Source organism: Onthophagus taurus, chromosome 10, assembly GCF_036711975.1.
Source record: "Onthophagus taurus isolate NC chromosome 10, IU_Otau_3.0, whole genome shotgun sequence".
In the NCBI taxonomy this organism is placed as follows: domain Eukaryota; kingdom Metazoa; phylum Arthropoda; class Insecta; order Coleoptera; family Scarabaeidae; genus Onthophagus; species Onthophagus taurus.
Window position 1 is genome coordinate 92,635 of NC_091975.1, and position 12,393 is coordinate 105,027.

Here is a 12,393-nt window from a genome sequence, read left to right on the forward strand (position 1 = left end):
ACCTAAAAAAAGCAAAGTGTAAAATAGTGAATAATTTCCTTAAAATTACAATTTTTTACTTTTATACTTGATACATGACTTGGGAATGGTGTGATGATAAAATTTATTGATAAAAAGTCAATAATAAATTATTGATAATAAAAATTATTTAACATAACCTCACCTAACCTATAAAAGAAATGGGTTGTAAGGCTGCGATGCAAGTTTTAAAGTAAGTTTATGGTAATTTATTTAAAATGATTAAAATTGATTAATTTATTGATTAAGGCAAGCAGATGTTTTAAAAGCCAAATTAAGCAAATCGGGCGATTTATTAAATGACTCTGAAATATGGACGAATCAACAACAACTTCAAACGATTTATCACCAAGTTTTAGTCCTAGACTTGGAATACGCCCTCGATAAAAAAGTTGAGCAGGAACTGTGGACGTTGGGCTTTAAAAACCACATTTCAACCTTACAAGAAATGGCTAAAGATAAGAAAAATCCAAAACGACAAGATTCGCAAGCTTTGTTATCATGGTGTTTAGAAGCCGCCTCTGGATTTTACTTGACTTTATTACATGAATTGTGTACCACCTTCGATCTTGATTTACCGTTTAGACGAAATGGGGTTGTTTACGGACAATTAAAATCTAATAATAACTGCGAACAGGTTATTGTACCGCAATCATCTTCTTGTCTTTATATTTGTCAGTATTGTTTAGTGCATTTAGGTGATATTGCAAGATATAGGAATCAAAGATATCAAGCGGAGAGTTTTTATAAGTAAGAAGGATGATTTTAAATTTAATAAAGTAAATGTTGTTTTTTAAGGCAGGCCATTGTTGTGTCTCCGACGAGTGGACAACCTTATAATCAATTAGCTTTGTTAGAAGCAAGCCAATCAGATCGTTTATCAACGGTTTTTCATTATGTTAGAGCAATCGCTGTTAAAAATCCTTTTCCAGTATCTGCAACGAATTTATCAACAACTTTATCATCAGCGATGGATAAGGATGAGTATGATTTAGATATTTTGTCCACAACTACCTTATAATATACATACACCTTATGACATATTAATAATAATTATTTCAAACGACAAATTTAAAAAAAAAAGGCAATTTCATTGAATTTTTTAGGACTTTCTAAAGATTTGACATTAAAAAAACGTAAACAAATTTCTTTTTTCGGATGATTTAAGCATAAATTAATTTTCGTAAAAAAAAAACATGACGTTTCGTAAAATTGACGTTTCATTTTGACAAATTGTTGTGCAGTTGGTAATATTGAATTTGTGTCACATTGACGTTTAAACTTTATTCAAAAATGTATTTAAAAAAATAAATTTATGGAATCAATTTCAAAAGTAGTCGTGGACAAAGTGTAATAACCTTAGTGAATAATAGCCCTCATAATATGCTCGTATAATAATATACTATTTAATGAATTCGTTTTAATTATTTTTATTTGTAGGCCTCTCGTTGAAATCCAAACGAAAATGTCTGCTAACAAATTATTAAGAACCTTTTTACACACTCACGGATTATTAAACAGCGCAATTGATTTGAAACAAGCCGAAGTCGGGGTTAAAAGCATAAACGCAACTTTGACCGCTTTGGTAGCGACCCAAAGTTTTTCAGCGGATAAATTAATTAAAATGACGGTGATTAATATGTATGCGTTATGGAAAATCGTGGGGGTTAATTTAAAAAATAATGAATTAACCGGAGATGAAATCAAAGTTCGTGAATTAATTTTGGATTTAATCGCTGGATCTTTAAGCGCATTTTTACTACCCATTTATACATTGAAGAATGACGACACTTTATTAGATTATTACGCAATGCCTGCAAGTAATTAATTAGTTTAAAAATCGTCGTTTTTGTGTTTATTTTGTTTTTTTGTAGTTAGATTGATTTGTTGTTGGATTGAAGAAGATCCCAACGTTTTAAATGAATCAGTTTTTACGAGTAGATTGCAAATTTGGCCTGGATTTTGCAAGCTTTTAAATGACGTTCAAGAACATTTAAAAGATTTTAAATATGAGATGTGCAAAGAAGTGGCTCTTTGCGAAGATAAAGAATTACAAGGCTTTTTGCCGCTAACGGAAGCTTTTAAAGGCTTAAATTTTAAGCTGGAAGCTTCGGAAGGGGATCAAAAATTGATTCGTGTTCAACGATTAATTAATTTCGGGGTTGTGTTAACTAAAATCGAATCAAACCAACGATTAATTATTTGGTGAATTCATTTTTTTTATGTTATGAATCTAATTAAATTTTACTTAATTTTTTAGTGTTAAAAATGGTGATTTTAAACCTGGGTGTATTCAACCGGATCCAACGGATCAACTTTTAGAATTAATGAAATCTGTGAATGTTTTGGAAGTTCAAGAGGTAAAAAAAATTAAAGGGGAGAAACGAACTGGTATTTTAAAACCTCAAGGTTCTTTGGAACGCTCGAGAGAGGAAAGGGAGCAACAACAAAGTGAATTACAAAATCAGGCTGCGTCGAAAAATCGAGTTGATAATGCAAAGTTGAAAAGGGTTAAACAAAACGTCGCTTTGCAGTCGATTTTTAAAAAGATCGAAGAAAACAAGCAGGTTAAATTTAGCGAGGAGACGACGATTGATAAAGAAATGAAAGAAAAAGAAGTTGAGAAGCCGAAACACATTAATAAAAATTTAGGGGTGCAAAATCAACACAATAATGCAACGAATCAGTATCGGACGCAAACTTTTAATCAAAATCACCCTGGGTTATCAAGCAATCTCCACCAAGACTTCTTTAACAAAGTTAACATAAACGAAAATATGTATTTTTCTAACCTACAAAAAGATAGTAAAATCCCACCTAATTTGCAATTCCCCCATCCGCCTCCTCCCATTCAACAACCCCCAAATCATTCTCAGAACCTCCAACAAAATCCGCCACAAATAAATTATTCAATCCCGAAACCACCACCGAATTACCAACAACCCCCAATGATGCTCCCGAATTTACCCCCATTTCAAAATTTGCATGGTTCGGGGTATAGAAATTGGACGAATGATGAACGAGGACCACCACCACCACCACCGCAACAACCTCAACCGCAAAATTGGTGGTCAAATCAACAACCCCCAAAAGAATTTCAACAAAGGGATCAATTTGGTAATGTTCCGCCATATTTTCAACAAAAACGAATGGAATTTAATCACCAAGGGCAGCAACAAAGCGGGATGTTTATGGGGGGCTGGAATGGGGGGAGAAATCCCCCCCAATTAATGGGATATCCACCGGGCCAAGGCATGTCAATGCGACAAGCAATGTTAAACGAAGCTAAACACATGGGATCACCAAATAATGTAGGTTCTTTACATTTTATAATTTAATTAAAAAAAATCGATACTTTAAAAATTTGTAGTGCTTCATTAAAATCTTTTTATTTTTAGATGCAAAAGCCAAATGATGCTCAACCACAACCATCGCAAAATCCAGCACCCGGATATTCTTTATTTGATCCAAATTGGAACCCAACGTCTTTAACTCACTTAAGGACGCAAGATATTTCCCAAAATAGACCTCCAACACAACATCCTTCGTTATTTTCAGGCCCCCCACATAATTCTTTGCTGCAATTGTTGGAGCAACAAAATAAGTATCAAAAACCAGATAAATAAATGAAAAAACAAAATCAACTTTTCTACTAACTATATTTAATCGAAAATAAACATTTTGTAAATACACTAGAAACGCGTTTCCTTTTTGAAGAAACTCCCGAAATTATTGTTAAATTGAAAAAAATTATTATACACTCAAACAGGGTAGTAATTATTTATCTTTTGAAATTCTGCATTCATGCTGACAACGTACCGCTAACAATTAACATAATAAACCATAAATTAACTAAAATACCAATTTTTTCGCTTTATTTCACCAATATCGAACAATTAAATGGGTGCTTTGTGTTTTTTTTTTAATAAACGGGGCTTGGGGACACAAAACGCAATAAAAGTTAACGTTTCCCGTTGTTATAATTTAGCGTTCTGAGCGGGGCTTTAAATGTGGACGCTGCCTGTTGTTGTAATTGATATGCTAACGGGTGAATTTTAAATCCAAATAATCTAAAAGAAAAAAAGGAAATTGTTGTGCAATTATTTTTGGAAAACGTTTTTATGCTTACCTTGGTACAAACTGATTTGTTGCACGTTTTGGTCTATACTCAGGATGCACCATAAATAGCATATGTGGAAAACCAGTTCCAAAATATGCTCCATCTGTATGATGATGACGTGAAGACTTTGGTGTGTAAACGTCCATGCATTTTGGACAATATGATTTTACCATCGCTTCTCCAGGTACATCAGATAAACCTAATAATAAAAATGTAATTAATAATTAATTATTAAGTAGAAATAAAAGGTTACCTAAAGGTAGCATAGGCTGAGATTCGCAATAAACCCTTGGACAATGACCAAAATCACCGGATTGGTACTTTTCAATCATTTGGGCAATTCCACGATTTGTAAGTATATATCTAGCATGGATTAAACCATAAAGCATCTCAGCTGCTTGCTCTATCAGGTCTGACTGGTTCGGATTATCATCTAATTCATCATCTAAGATTAAAAAATGAATGTGACTCATTAAAACATATTTTGCATCTTTTTATTACCTGGTTCTAAATCTAATATCATATCCAAAGCTTGTCTATAATGGGGAACTTGTTCGTTTAATCCGGTCAAATTGAATTTATCTTGTATGTAATCCTCGTCAACCTAAGTAAAGAATTTTTTTTAATTTCCCTCCACGTTTCAAGTTTAAACCAGTAACAAAAAATTAGTAGGTTACCTCACAAAAAAATTCATTGCCCCTCAAACCGCAGAACCACGAGATCCAGGAAACCTCCTCTGAGCTGCTCATTTTCCTACGAACCGACAAATTTACATCAAAACAGAACAATTTTTCGTAATGGTGGGTGTAGGGACCGCGTACAACTCGGACGTTCGCTGACGTTTTCACGCGGCGCTAATGCTTTTTGAACGTCGCCTGTCGAACCGTTATCTTTCCAACTCGCGTCGCGACGCCCTCACGTTGTTTTGCGCCCCCGGAAACCAACGTAAACGGTCGGAAAATTACCTTTTAGTACCCTGAAGAGCCACGCTTACTACTTCATCTACACGAAGGGGACCGATACTGGCGACATCTATTGGTGTTGTAATTAAATGTCACTATCAATAATTCTTTCTTTAATTTAAAATTAATTAATATTTACCCTTTTTTTATTAATTTTTATTTAATTTTAATTATTAAAAAAACTTAATAATTAAAGTATTTTGCAGTATTTTCTTAATTCAAATATAATATTGATGTTTTTGTGTATCCCCGAATGAGGGCGCTTTTTAACATGTCAAAATTCAAATTTAAAAGATTCTTGTGTAAATAATTATAGATGATTTAATTATTTAATAATTTTTATTAAATAATTGTATTTTATTTAGAAAATACATACCCAAGTATATCAGTGAATGGGAACGTCATATTCACTCACAGTAACAACTAAAACGAACTGAGAATATTTATAAAGTGCCCTCCTACACCGTCCTTGCCAAAAAAACGTTTTGGTTTAGAGTTGGGTTGGATTTATTTTTGATTTTGTCGTCATAGTTTTGGTCTTCTTAAATCTACTTAAACCATTTTTTTAAGAATAAAGAGGTAGATAATTTGCAATTGAATAAAACTTCTTTATTAACAGAACTTTCTATTATTGTTTTCTTTTTTTAATTAATAACACTACAGCACCCCAAATAAACGAAAAACTAAACGAATTTTGATTTCTAATGAATTTTTATCTTTTCTATTTAACGATAATACGAAAACATAACATTAAATTTCTAAACGAGATATTGGTAAAATTTCTGTCGACATTTTTAATTAAAAATGAAAAAAAAAAACTATTCTTTTATTTACTTTAATTAGATAATAAAATTTAAATTATACAATTTCATGAATTATTTTAATTTCTTGGTTTTTTTTAACTTTCATTTAGACTTTATTCTTTGTGTTACCACAACAGCAATATTACCAATATAATTAGACAAAAAGAAAAAAATCAAAAAAAAAAAAAAAAATACATGATAAAGAAAAAGAATTACACATCATATTGTAGAGTAGTAGTTAATTAGCAAACCTCGAGAGGCGCGGGAAAAAAATTATAATAGTGAAAAGTTACAATCGTCTCGTTGAAAAAAAAACCATTTCGGTTATTTTCATCCAGTCGCAGTCACGGTGTTGTTGATTTTTTTATTTTTTTTATTACCCCTTTTATGTCGCCTTAAGAAAATAAGAGATAAATGCGACAACTTTCATCAGTGGTACCCTTACGTTGACCGCGATCGAGTCCATGTGCTTTTATTTATTTTTTTAAATTTATTTTTTTTTTAGTTATTTAGCCAGCCGCTCGGCGCGTCTCTGCTGCTTGTTTTTTTATTGCTGCTTTTACTGCTGCTGCTGTGTACTGACAATTTCACGTTCGGCGACTTATGACATTCACTTGCAAATTTTTTGATTCGATCGATTTATGACACTCGACACTCTGCTGCTGCTGCTCGGTGGCGCATCGCTCCCGCGATGTTGCGACCCGCGCGCCCCCTCAATACGGCTGCGAAAATTGGCCGTTCGGCTGGAAAAAGTTACCAGACCGGTCGCCTTGATATGTTGAGTCTTGCGACAGCAGTCCGTCCATTTGCGATTGATAATCGGCCATACTGTATGGGTCTTGGCTCAGCTCCGCCTGACTGAGACCCGGTTGAGATAAACTAAAACCAGGTTGTGATAATCCCGGTTGTGACATACCCTGTGTCAATTGTAGCGATTGACTAAATGGTTGGGTTTGTTCTTGACTTAAAGCTGCTTTATTCTTTTGACGCGTTGGAATGGGTTTACGATTTCTTGTTGTTGTCGTTTGTTGTCTTGCTTGTAAAGCTTGTTGATGTTGATTGTAAAATCTTGGTGGAATATGAGCCATATTCATAAACATTCCAACCGGAACAGGAAGATTATTCATCGCAGCTTGAGCACGCTCCGGGGAAATATAACTTATGGGATCATGGGTTCTACTAAACATATCCAACGGAACAGAACCTCGCGGATAATTATATTGACCTCCACCATTTATTGCTGTATTTGTACGATCGTAAATTGAACCTGGAACTAAAGCTTCACGAGCATCAAACATTGAGGTGGTCATAAAATGTGAACCGGGGTTCTCCGAATTAATTAATTTCTTTGGTTTGGCAAATTGAATCAAACTTTCTTTTAAATTTGTTAGAGGGCCTTCAACTAAAACTTTTTGTTCTTTATAAAAACTTAATAAATGATTCCAAAGTGGTTGTTTTGAAAGAACTTTTGGGTTTCCAACGATAATAATCCCATATTTAGCCCTTGTTAAAGCTACGTTTAATCTTCTTGGATCATTTAAGAACCCAATTCCTTGATGTTCGTTACTTCTCACGCAAGACATGATAATGATATCTTTTTCTCTTCCTTGAAACGCATCAACGCTTGCGATTTCAATTTCTTGGTACAACTTACTATGTAAACTCCCTTGATATTGCATGTATTGTACCAAATAAGCTCTTTGACCTTCATACGGTGTAATCACACCAATTTGTTCTGGTTTAACCCCACATTTCAAAAATCTCGTTGCAATTTTTTCAACATTCGCAGCTTCCGTTCGATTTAGATAACTCGTTCCAGATCCGGCAATTTCCTCTTGACCTTGAGTTACATGGAAGAACATGGGACGTTCAGGAATCGGCCATGGAAAATCGATTTTTAATAATTTCCTGTCGTCGGCACAAACTCCATTTTGTAAGGTACCCTCGTAGAAGAAATTTGAAGGGAACCGGGATAACTCGGGATGCATCCTGTATTGGACTTCAAGTCTAAATGGACGTATTCCCAAAACGACGAGGCGTTCGAATAAACTTTGAGATAATCCGGCTCTCGCAGCTTTTTTGCACATAACCACCGGCCCCAACTGGCAATGATCTCCAACCAGAATTAGTTGTTTTACTCCAAGAACAACTGGCACCATACATTCAGGTTCGGTAGCCTAAATAATAATATAAAAATTTAAATGAATCTAATAAATATTAATTTATTAAATAAATATGGTAAAACCTCGATATAACGGACTTCGCTAGAACGAAATTTAGATATAACAAGACGCAGAAGCATATTTAGCGTTTTGCCATTAGTTTTGGTTTTCTGCCAACAGGATTTAGACTTTTACAAGCAATATTTAGTAAGTTGCAATCAGTATCTAACCTTATATAGGCAGTATTAGTCCTCTGCTTACAGTATTTAGACACTAACAAGTAGTTTTCAACAGTTGCATTACATAGCTTTGTTTTAGGATCCTAAATTTAAATCACAGTTTTAATATTCTGCCATATACTTTTTTGCTTCACTTTTTCCTCAACTACAAGCAGTACCTATCTAACCCTTTATACATAATATGATAATATCTTTACTTTTAGTCTTCCACAAGCAATTTCTAGTATACTGCAAGCAGAATCTAACATTCTATAACCAGTATTTGTTTTCTGCCAGCGGTTTTAAAATTTTGCCAACCATATAGTCTTTTGCATACAATTATTACTGAACTACAAGCAGTATCTAACCTTTTATAGGTAATATCTTTAGTTTTAGTCTTCCACAAGCAATTTCTAGTATACTGCAAGCAGAATCTAACATTCTATAACCAGTATTTGTTTTCTGCAAGCGGTTTTAATATTTTGCCAACCATGTAGTCTTTTGCATACAATTTTTACTGAACTACAAGCAGTATCTAACCTTTTATAGGTAATATCTTTAGTTTTAGTCTTCTATAAGCAATTTCTAGTATACTGCAAGCAGAATCTAACATTCTATAACCAGTATTTGTTTTCTGCAAGCGGTTTTAATATTTTGTCAACCATATAGTCTTTTGCATACAATTTTTACTGAACTACAAGCAGTATCTAACCTTTTATAGGTAATATCTTTAGTTTTAGTCTTCTATAAGCAATTTCTAGTATACTGCAAGCAGAATCTAACATTCTATAACCAGTATTTGTTTTCTGCAAGCGGTTTTAATATTTTGTCAACCATATAGTCTTTTGCATACAATTTTTACTGAACTACAAGCAGTATCTAACCTTTTATAGGTAATATCTTTAGTTTTAGTCTTCTATAAGCAATTTCTAGTATACTGCAAGCAGAATCTAACATTCTATAACCAGTATTTGTTTTCTGCAAGCGGTTTTAATATTTTGCCAACCATATAGTCTTTAGCATACAATTTTTACTGAACTACAAGCAGTATCTAACCTTTTATAGGTAATATCTTTAGTTTTAGTCTTCTATAAGCAATTTCTAGTATACTGCAAGCAGAATCTAACATTCTATAACCAGTATTTGTTTTCTGCAATCGGTTTTAATATTTTGCCAACCATATAGTCTTTTGCATACAATTTTTATTGAACTACAAGCAGTATCTAACCTTTTATAGGTAATATCTTTAGTTTTAGTCTTCTATAAGCAATTTCTAGTATACTGCAAGCAGAATCTAACATTCTATAAGCAGTATTTGTTTTCTGCAAGCGGTTTTAATATTTTGCCAACCATATAGTCTTTTGCATACAATTTTTACTGAACTACAAGCAGTATCTAACCTTTTATAGGTAATATCTTTAGTTTTAGTCTTCTATAAGCAATTTCTAGTATACTGCAAGCAGAATCTAACATTCTATAACCAGTATTTGTTTTCTGTAAGCGGTTTTAATATTTTGCCAACCATATAGTCTTTAGCATACAATTTTTACTGAACTACAAGCAGTATCTAACCTTTTATAGGTAATATCTTTAGTTTTAGTCTTCTATAAGCAATTTCTAGTATACTGCAAGCAGAATCTAACATTCTCTAAGCAGTTTTAATCTTCTGCCAACAGTATCAAGTCTTTTGTAAGTCTCCTAGGTTTAGTGCCTTCCCTATATTAATTCGTTATATCGAGGTTTTATTGTATTAATATTTGTTAATTACCTGCATACTTTCATCAATCAAAATAGAATGAAATTTTAATCTGGTTAAACGTGGATCTCCTGCACCAACACAAGTACAACAAATAACGTCGGCAGCTTCTAAAAGTTCTTTTTCTGCCGACTTTTTAAGCATTCTATAACGCTTCTCATCGACGGAACTCAATTCTCCCGTTTCATCTTTCAATTGTTGTAACTTTAAAAGTTCAGTGTTGGTTTCCATTTTTCTGATTTGATTATGTAACGCTAAAAAGCTGACGGGAGAGTCGATGGCTTCCCTGGATTTAGCGCACAGTCTAACCACTTTTAAACTGGTACGATGAATCTTTTCGGTTAATTGATCGACGGCGGTGTTGCTTGGGGCGCAAACTAAAACTGGGCCGCCGTTTTGTTTAACGAGTTGGTAAACGATCGTTGCGGATGTGACCGTTTTTCCTGTACCAGGTGGTCCTTGGATTAATGAAAGCGGGCGTTGCAATGCGTGTTTAACAGCGTAAACTTGGGATCGGTTCAAATCAGGGAGATTTGGAGCTGAAAAATGTTTGGGAAGGTGGCAACGAAATAAAACATCTTCAACTTCATGCCCCAGTAATCTATGGTAAATGTATGGGGAAACGGATGAGTCATCAACAGCAAATTTACGTAGAGCTAATTGCATCCGATCAAAACTTGTGCTTTTCCAAATAAAATCAACGACAAAATTGCTGTTGCAATCAGTTGGAGCGCCAGCACTATTTTTTAATTCAATTCCAATATCTTCACCATAATTATCTGGAACTTTTATAACATGGCCAACTCCCGACCAAGGTTTATGCATTTCCCCCACGTATCTTAACCGCAACTCATCCCCATGCATTAATTTCATGTCACCATCTGTTTTAGCTAACGTAAAATACGCAATCGTTTTCTTGTTTAAACCAACATCCCAACGAACCTCAATGTTTTCTTGCGTTTGAGACTCTTTTAATCTTTTATCATAATCAGCTTCCAATTTAACTAGTGGCCCGAAAATATTTTGGTATTGATAACCATCTTCGTAACGAAGTAAAACCTTAACATACAAAAATTACTTAATTGAAGAAAAGAAAAGAAATTTAAAGTAAAACTTACTTGTTGTGGTTCTTCGTCAACCCCGGGTTTTTCTAAATCTTGAAAGGTTGCATCAACGTTTTCTTTCCAAAGTTCTTCCAATTTATTAATTTGTTGAGCTGTAATTTGTCTGGCACGAAGCTGTTCTTGTTCGGATGGAATTTTTACCAACCATGTTAGGAAACAGCGATCGGAAATGAGAGGTTTCCACTGATCTTGATCCCAATTCATATCCTAATAAAAAAATTAATCAATTTTTTGTTAATTCAGAATTATAACAATACCTTTAAAGAATTCTGTGCTGCGCAAGGCTGTCTGCAAAGTAAAACAACAACAGAATCAGCTTTCGCCGGAATAAAACCCAATACAAAAACATTTCGAACACCACAGCTATAACACTCAAGTATAGTTTCACCCAACGGACCATCTTTATGTAAAGTCACTTCCTTGTGTTTTGCCCTAACCAAATGATTGATTATGTGACTTCCAGAAGTGTTTCCTCGTCCATTACAAAACCACTTTTTACATAAATTACACATAACCACGCAATTTGGTTCGTGAATTCCACAGTATTTACAGGCATAATCCGGGAGTTCTTTACTGTTATAAAACTCTTCATCATCCTCTTCGAATTGCAACTCACCCAATGCATTTGTAGTAGCTGGTAATTTACCAGGTATTGTATTACTTTTATTGGATATCCCATTAACCTAATAAAAATTAACATTTAATTGATAAACGAGTTTATTTTTAAAAAAATTTCAACGTGTTTTCAAAACCACGCACGTCAAATGACAAACAATTACCTGTATTCCGGACGTTTGTGGTCCGTTATACTCGAGTTGCGAGGCTTGCGTTTGCGAGGGAATAGTAAAATCGGTAAAATCACAATCGGAACCCTGGGTATCTGCCCCAATTAAGTCTGCCTCCTCAGTATCTAGAAACGTGAGCGTCTCGGATGGTCCGTACGCGTCGACACTCATCGTGTTCGATCGAATCTTTTTCACGGTACCGAAATAGTTGTATATGGGGCCACACGAGGCCAAATTCAAGTCGTTCACCGGTCGCTTTCTAACACTCAGAAAAAACAATCCAAAAAATCAGCGCGAACTCGAACTCGCATCTACACCTGTGGCAAACGCCATGTTTCTTTGATTAATCATCATTTGTTTCGACGTCACTGGATTTTTCTGTCCGTCGACAAGGGCGGGAAATATGAATCGTAGTTAGCGATTAGTTACTATAGTAATATTTATA

The 12,393-nt window shown here is 34.1% G+C and overlaps 3 protein-coding genes across 3 annotated transcripts; 1 reads left to right on the plus strand and 2 right to left on the minus strand.

The window, feature by feature from the left end:
• The first annotated feature begins 14 nt into the window (after positions 1-14).
• On the plus strand, positions 15-3,934 carry LOC111413340 (nonsense-mediated mRNA decay factor SMG7-like). Its single transcript, XM_023044267.2, has 7 exons — positions 15-211; positions 268-768; positions 817-1,002; positions 1,459-1,838; positions 1,893-2,223; positions 2,279-3,329; positions 3,417-3,934. The coding sequence occupies exons 1-7, from the start codon at positions 180-182 to the stop codon at positions 3,642-3,644; spliced, it is 2,709 nt and encodes a 902-aa protein (XP_022900035.2). The 5' UTR covers positions 15-179; the 3' UTR covers positions 3,645-3,934.
• LOC111413345 (casein kinase II subunit beta) lies at positions 3,659-5,186 on the minus strand. Its single transcript, XM_023044273.2, has 6 exons — positions 5,104-5,186; positions 4,816-4,891; positions 4,640-4,742; positions 4,392-4,583; positions 4,148-4,337; positions 3,659-4,088 (listed from the first exon to the last, which is right to left on the minus strand). The coding sequence occupies exons 2-6, from the start codon at positions 4,885-4,887 to the stop codon at positions 3,980-3,982; spliced, it is 666 nt and encodes a 221-aa protein (XP_022900041.1). The 5' UTR covers positions 4,888-4,891; positions 5,104-5,186; the 3' UTR covers positions 3,659-3,979.
• A 498-nt stretch (positions 5,187-5,684) lies between these two features.
• On the minus strand, positions 5,685-12,294 carry LOC111413339 (Upf1 RNA helicase). The gene is made up of 5 exons (XM_023044266.2): positions 11,943-12,294; positions 11,421-11,846; positions 11,158-11,370; positions 10,052-11,098; positions 5,685-8,080 (listed from the first exon to the last, which is right to left on the minus strand). The coding sequence occupies exons 1-5, from the start codon at positions 12,117-12,119 to the stop codon at positions 6,617-6,619; spliced, it is 3,327 nt and encodes a 1,108-aa protein (XP_022900034.1). The 5' UTR covers positions 12,120-12,294; the 3' UTR covers positions 5,685-6,616.
• Positions 12,295-12,393: the final 99 nt, after the last annotated feature.